The sequence below is a fragment of the Somniosus microcephalus genome, chromosome 1, assembly GCF_052327205.1.
Source record: "Somniosus microcephalus isolate GS21.2 chromosome 1, FLI_Smic_1.0, whole genome shotgun sequence".
In the NCBI taxonomy this organism is placed as follows: Eukaryota; Metazoa; Chordata; class Chondrichthyes; order Squaliformes; family Somniosidae; genus Somniosus; species Somniosus microcephalus.
The window spans coordinates 447,101,498-447,108,550 of NC_140987.1; the positions used below are offsets into that span (position 1 = coordinate 447,101,498).

The 7,053-nt window shown below is 44.9% G+C and overlaps 1 protein-coding gene across 8 annotated transcripts in view; it reads right to left on the bottom strand.

Annotated features, from left to right (window-relative positions):
- The window catches only part of fmr1 (fragile X messenger ribonucleoprotein 1), an 80,639-nt gene extending 80,161 nt beyond the window's left edge, over nt 1-478 (bottom strand). For 2 of the 8 annotated variants that reach the window (XM_086002011.1, XM_086002002.1), the window contains exon 1: nt 369-476. In XM_086002011.1, the coding sequence (XP_085858137.1) occupies nt 369-419 (51 nt within the window). In that variant the 5' untranslated portion in view covers nt 420-476. Of the gene's footprint in view, nt 1-368 lie in introns of all 8 variants that reach the window. The other 6 variants (XM_086002052.1, XM_086002043.1, XM_086002021.1 and 3 more) reach the window with 5 other exon arrangements.
- Nucleotides 479-7,053: the final 6,575 nt, after the last annotated feature.

Below are 7,053 nucleotides of genomic sequence, written 5' to 3' on the forward strand. Positions count from 1 at the left end.
AAGGGGGGGGGGTGGGTGGCGGCCTGCCTTTGGTGCCGAGCCTGAAAAGCTCCATCCACACGGCTGGATTTTAAATCGATTTCGGGAGGGGTGGAGAGAAAGGCCCCCCTCCCCTCTCTGTCACCCATTGTAGTCTGACAACAACCAGCACCAGCAGCAGCTCAGGCCCCGGCCCAGACAGGCCCGCCCACCCCAAGCCCAGCCAAGCCCGGGGACTCCTGAGGTAAAAAAAATAACAGATCAAATATGGATAATGGGGAGACAGCAGGATGATAGAGCGGCGCCGAGTGAGGGAAACAGAGTGTGTGTGTGAAAGAGAGAGTGCGGGCGGGTGTGTGGCGCTAATTGCGGGGGTTCGCTCCCAGTACCTTGTAAAAAGCTCCGTTCGAGCCGCGCACCTCCACCATTAAATCCTCCATCTTGGCCGCAGCGCTGCACTCTGGGCCGCCCCGCGCGCACACCCCGCGCGCTCCCGACACACCCCGCGCGCCGCTCGCGCCCGCCCCCTCGGCCGCGCGCCCCCGACGTCCCGCCCCCTCGGCCGCGCGTCGCTCCGACCGTTTTTTCAGTGTCGCGATGCGCGACCCTCAACAACAACCTCCTCCACACACACACAATCCTTCGGTTATTTTTAATTGGTTTCAGCCTGTTTTTTTTCCTCCTCCTCCTCCACCAAAAAAAAATTATAAAAAGAATTTAATTTTTTTTTAGCGGTTAAAATATTGTTTCTGCTGCGTGGTGTTTTTAAAAAAATATTATATATAAAATCTCTCTCTTCACCGCCCCCCCCTGCGCGCACGGTCCCGTTAGAAACACTCTGCCGCCCGCCCGCCAGCCATTGTAAACAGAGGAGGGGCGGGACTCCGAAGGAGATTGACGCCAGGCTCAGCCAATCGCTCTCCCGGGTCCCCACCTGTCAATTATTAATCTCGGCCAATTGCTGCCTAGCCAGAGGGCGGGGGCGCGCCCCTTTTTTTGAAATAGCGCCGTCAATTGGTTGAGGGGTTGCCATGGTTTTGGGCTGGGACTCCGCCTCCCCTTTCCCCTCGCCTGTCAATGATCTAACTCAGCCAATCGGTGTGTAGCTTAGAGGGCGGGGCTTCGCCCACCCTTTGTCCCACCTGTCAATTATCGAACTCAGCCAATCGGTGCCTAGCTGGAGGGCGGGCTTCCCTTTTTTTTTTTATCTAAGTACCGCCGCCCATTGGTGGAGCTGGTTGCCATGGTTTCGGGCTGGGCCTACTATCCGGCCTGGTGTTGTCAGAGGCCTGGCGCAGCGCCCAATGGTACAGAGTGGCAGGTCCGCTCCGAAGCTGGCAGGCTGTTCGAACTGAAAGCAGATTCCACATCTGGCAGGAATTTACCTGGAGCTTTGACCTCACCCTCACAGGGCGAATGCCTCCCACTGTTGCTGGTCTCAGCAGAGAGCCACCTGTCCAGGAGGAACAGAGTGCAAGGGAAGGTTAACGCCAAGTAATATTTAATTGCATATTGCAATTGGGTTGCACAAATCATCGAATGACAACACTTTGTATGCAGCGGCCTTTAATGTCGCAAAATGTCCCAGGCGTATAAATAGCAAAAAGAAGTAGTAAGAGGAGGAGTAAGGCCGATTAGGAACCAAAAAGGAGACCTACGCACGGAGGCAGAGGGCATGGCTGAGGTGCGAAATGAGTACTTTGCATCTGTCTTCACCAAGGAAGAGGATGCTGCCATAGACATAGTGAAAGAGGAGATAGTGGATGGGATAAAAATTGATAAAAGAGGAGGTACTAGAAAGGCTGGCTGTACTTAAAGTCGATAAGTCACCAGGAGCGGATAGGATGCATCCTAGGATGTTGAGGGTGGAAAACGTAGAGGTACTGGCCACACTATTCCAATCCTCCTTAGATACGGGGGTGGTGCCAGAAAGGACTGGAGAATTGCAAATGTTACAGCCTTGTTCAAAAAAGGGTGTAAAGATAAACCCAGCAACTACAGGCCAGTCAGTTTAACCTCGGAAGTGGGGAAGCTTTTAGAAACAGTAATCAGGGGCAAAATTAACAGTCACTTGGACAAGTGTGGATTAATTAAGGCAACCCAGCACAGATTTGATAAAAAGCAAATAGTGTTTAACCAACTTGATCGAGTTTTTTGATGAGGTAACAGAGAGGGTTGATGAGGGTACTGCGGTTGACGTGGCGTACATGGATTTCCAAAAGACGTTTAACAAAGTGCTACATAATAGGCTTGCCAGCAAAGTTGAAGCCCATGGAATAAAAGGGACAGTGACAGCATAGATACGAAATTGGCTAAGTGACAGGAAACCGGGCGTAGTGATTTTGAATACCTCTATACTTCCAAGTTTTGTGTCATCTGCAAATTTTGAAATTGTGCCCTGTACACCCACGTCCAAGTCATTAATATATATCAAGAAAAGCAGTGGTCCTAGAACCAACCCCTGGGGAACATCACTGTGTACCTTCCTCCAGTCTGACAAAACAACCTTTCACCAGCTAGTTATCCATTCTGCTACTTGTTCTCTGACTCTGCATTCTCTGACCTTAATCATTAGTCGATTTATGTGGTACCTTATCGAAGGCCTTTTGAAAATCTAGATACATTACATCAACTGCATTACCCTTGTCTACTCTCTCACCTCTTCAAAAAATTCAATGAGGTTGGTCAAGCAAGACTTTCCCTTTTGAAATTCATACTGACTATTCATTATATTTTTGGTTCCTAGATGTTCTTCTATTTTCTCCTTTAGTAGGGATTCCATTATATTTCCTACCACCGATGTTAAGCTGACTGGTTTATGGTTCCCTGGACATGTTCTATCTCCCTTCTTAAATATAGGTATTCCGTTAGCTGTCCGCCAGTCCTCTGGCACAATGCCTTGTTTTCGTTCGGCCCAATTGCCTGCCTCTCTTCCACGGCCATGTTCGCGCCCGGGTGACCCTGGAGACGGAGCACCCGGTGTCCGCCGGAACGCTTGAGGCCTTCCGCGACCGGTGGGCGCCGCGGGGACTGGAGTGCATCATCACCCCGGCCAACACAATTTTAATTTAATTTGTTAAGGTTCTTTTAAAGTTTCATTAATTTACAGACAATTTGATTAATCACCCCAACAAAAGAGTACACCTTGTTCTAACAAATTATCAAATATGTGTAGTAATGCCTCTGCTATCTCTTCCCTAGATTCTTTTAAAATGTGTGGATGTAATCTGTCCGGACCAGGGGTTTTATCCTCTTTGAGTTTAATAAGTACATTCTCTTTATTTTTATCCTATCCAATATCACTACTACCTCCTCCTTTGCTGCTGCATTGGCAGCATCCTCTTCGCTAGTGAAGATAAATGCAAAGTACTCATTTCGTACCTCCGCCATGCCCCCTGTCTCCACAAGAAGATCTCCTTTTTTGGTCCCTAATCGGCTCCACCCTTCCTTTGACTACCCTTTTACTATTTATGTGTTTATATAAGACAATTGAGTTCCCTTTTATGTTAGCTGCTAATCTATTCTCATGCTCTCTTTTTGCCCCTCTTATTCCCTTTTTTAAATTTCCTCTGTACTTTCTACATTCAACTTGGTTCTCTGCACTATTATGAACCTTATAATTGTCATAATCCTCCTTTTTCTGTCTCATTTTAATCTCCATATCTTTAGCCATCCAGGGAGCTCTAGCTTTGGATGCCATTCCTTTCCCCGTTATAGGAATGTGACTACTCTGTACCCGAACCATCTCCTCTTTGAAAGCCTCCCATTGTTCAATTACTGTTTTGCCTACCAATTTTTGATTCCAATCCACCTGGGCCAGATCCCTTTTCAATTCACTGATGTTAGCCCTCCTCCAGTTAAGTATTTTTATGCTTCATTGCACCTTGTCCTTTTCCATAACTATTCTAAATCTGATGATATTATGATCACTGTTCCCTAAATACTCTCCCACTGCAACATGCTCCACTTGCCCCACTTCATTCTCCAGAACTAGATACAGCACCGCTTCCTTCCTTGTTGGGCTGGAAACACACTGCTCAAGAAAGTTCTCGTGTTATTGCCACTATATCATTATCCGATGTGGCGACTTGAGACCTGCAGCTCAACAACCTTATTTACCATGCACCGTGTATTTACATACATGCACTCCAAGCCCACCTTAGACTGCTTCGCATTTGCCCCCTGTCTGAACCCTTCTATTTCTGAACTATTCTTTACTCTAGTGCTATTTGTCTCTCCCAGTCCTCTGTGCACCTTGTTTCTCCTCGCTAATATTTTGTCCTGGTGCCCACCCCCAACCCCTCATCCCACCATCAACAAATTAGTTTAAACCCTTAAATATTCAATAGTTTTTTTTTACATGCAGTGCAATTTTTTTTAACTGTAAATTTGAAAAACTAAAACATAGAAGAAACATGCATCCTTTAACACCTTAGCCCATCACCCTAAAGTACTTTATCACCAAGAGATACCATTTTGAATTGTGTTTACTGTTGTAATGACCCCACACTGAACTACACCAGCCACAGTTTTTCCCCACTCACTTAATTTATCAATGACCCAATGCAACATTTTTTTTTATTCGTTCGTGGGATGTGGGCATCGTTGGCAAGGCCAGCATTTATTGCCCATCCTGAATTGCTCTTGAGAAGGTGGTGGTGAGCCGCCTTCTTGAACCGCTGCAGTCTGTGTGGTGAAGGCACTCCCACAGTGCTGTTAGGGAGGGAGTTCCAGGATTTTAACCCAGCGTTGATGAAGGAACGGCGACATATTTACAAGTCAGGATGGTGTGTGACTTGGAGGGGGAACTTGGAGGTGGTGGTGTTCCCATGCACCTGCTGCCCTTGTCCCTCTAGGTTCTAGAGGTTGTGGGTTTGGGAGGTGCTGCCGAAGAAGCCTTGGCGAGTTGCTGCAGTGCATCTTGTAGATGGTACACACTGCAGACATGGTGCGCTGGTGGTGGAGGGAATTAATGTTTAAGGTGGTGGATGGGGTGCCAATCAAGGGGTCTGCTTTGTCCTGGATGCACCCATCTACATTACTTACTGTGCCACCAACTTGCTGTCACTAGTAAACCTGGATATACGGCCCTCTTTTCCTTCTTCTAAGTTTTTGATAAATGATTTTGTAAGACACGTGTTCACTTGTTTGGATTTTTGTGTCCCTATTGCATTGAATGGGACTGCAGAAATACTTTTTTTTAAACTCTTTAAAGGTCCAATGTCGAGCATAATATATTACATGACATGACTAAAATGTATACCATATGGCGTGTGATGCATGTTAAGTTAATATATTGTGTGAATTAAAGTTTCCAGTGCAGCTACTTTTGAATCCCCTAGTTGCTTGCTCCAGGGATTTCTGGGCTCTCTTGGCAGGTTGTTTTTCCTTAAGTTTCCACACGCTAATGTTGAAAAATCCCATGACACAATGGTAATAATCCTACTCTGATGCCAGTAGTTTTATAACTGTGTAATTACATTATACTGCTAAAAGAGTATTTATAGCCACTTTAAATTCAAAACATTTTTAAAACTTCTGCCTTCAATTTTTTCATGTATTTTCCCATATTTACTATTTTTATTTCTTCCATATGTGCTGCTTTATAAGGTGTTAGCCGTGGCTCAGTAGTGCAACTCGCCTCTGAGCCAGAAGGTTGTGGGTTCAAGTCCCATTCCAGAGACTTGAGCCCACAATCTAGGTTGACACTCCAGCGTGGTACTGAGGGAGTGCTGCACTGTCGGAGGTGCCGCCTTTCAGATAAGATGTTAAACCGAGGCCCCGTCTGCTCTCGCAGGTGGACGTAAAAGATTCAATGGCACTATTTCGAAGAAGTGCAGGGGAGTTCTCCCCGGTGTCCTGGGCCAATATTTATCCCTCAACCAACATCACTAAAACAGATTAACTGGTCATTATCACATTGCTGTTTGTGGGAGCTTGCTGTCCGTACATTGGCTGCTGCGTTTCATACATTACAACAGTGACTCCACTTCAAAAGTACTTAATTGGCTGTAAGGTATTTTGGGACATCCTGAGGTTGTGAAAGGTGCTATATAAATCCAAGTCTTTTTGTATGTTTTGTTACTGATTATTTTTACTTTTTAAAAAAAATATTTATTTTAAGCTTAAAAAGCACTGCTGCACATTTATCACTGTCCCATTAAACACCGAGCTTGGACTCTTTTAATATAAAAGAAATCCGTGATTGCTTGAAAAACAGTTCTGAAGGATGTTCTTTGAGTCAACTGGGAGGCTTAACCCTGTGACCTAACCTGGCTGCATTACTGAAATAACAAGGGCAATGTTTGGTAGCCCTAAATTGAGCAAGCACCTGATAAAATGTCAGTGGTGACATGAATAACCAAATGCTGTCAAAAGTAACGCCTCATTAGCAGCACTTGAAGAGGTTCGGTGTCAAATTTTGTTTGTTAGCACTTCTGTGAAGCACCTTGGGATGTTTTACCACATTAAATGGTGCTATATAAATGCAAGTTGTTAAGTATGGCAACATTGGAGAAACTGTTCCATACAGTACCTGTTGATGATACACGAGGGAGAGAGAGAGATACCCTAGCCTAGCAACAGTCGAGAGAGAGAGAAAGAATTACAGATCACGCTAGCAATAGCCAGTGTTCAAGATTGAAGTAAGGCCTTCAGATGTTTATAGTAGTTGCCATAATAGAATGTTTAGATTATAACTGTTACGGTCACAACAAGGAGGACACTGCAACTTACGTGAAATGTTGATGTATGTATGTTGTAGAGAAAGGTAAACTTGTGTGCGTAAGAATCGGCTGAAGGATTCTGCATTGACCAGAGACTACCATATAAGGCAATGCCTTAGCAATGCTAAGGAGAAAAAACAGTGTATAAAAAATAAGCTTTTGTGTTAAGTTTTAGAAGAGAGAAACTTATAAGGATGAGCGCACGCCGACGTTCAAATCTGTTGACAAAACTCTGCTTGTAAATTGCGTTATACTCTGAAGAAATTATACTCTGCTTTTAGATTGTTTTTTATGTTAAAGTAGAAAAAATAAAGTGATTATAACCATAAGAGTGAATTCGTTACTACTT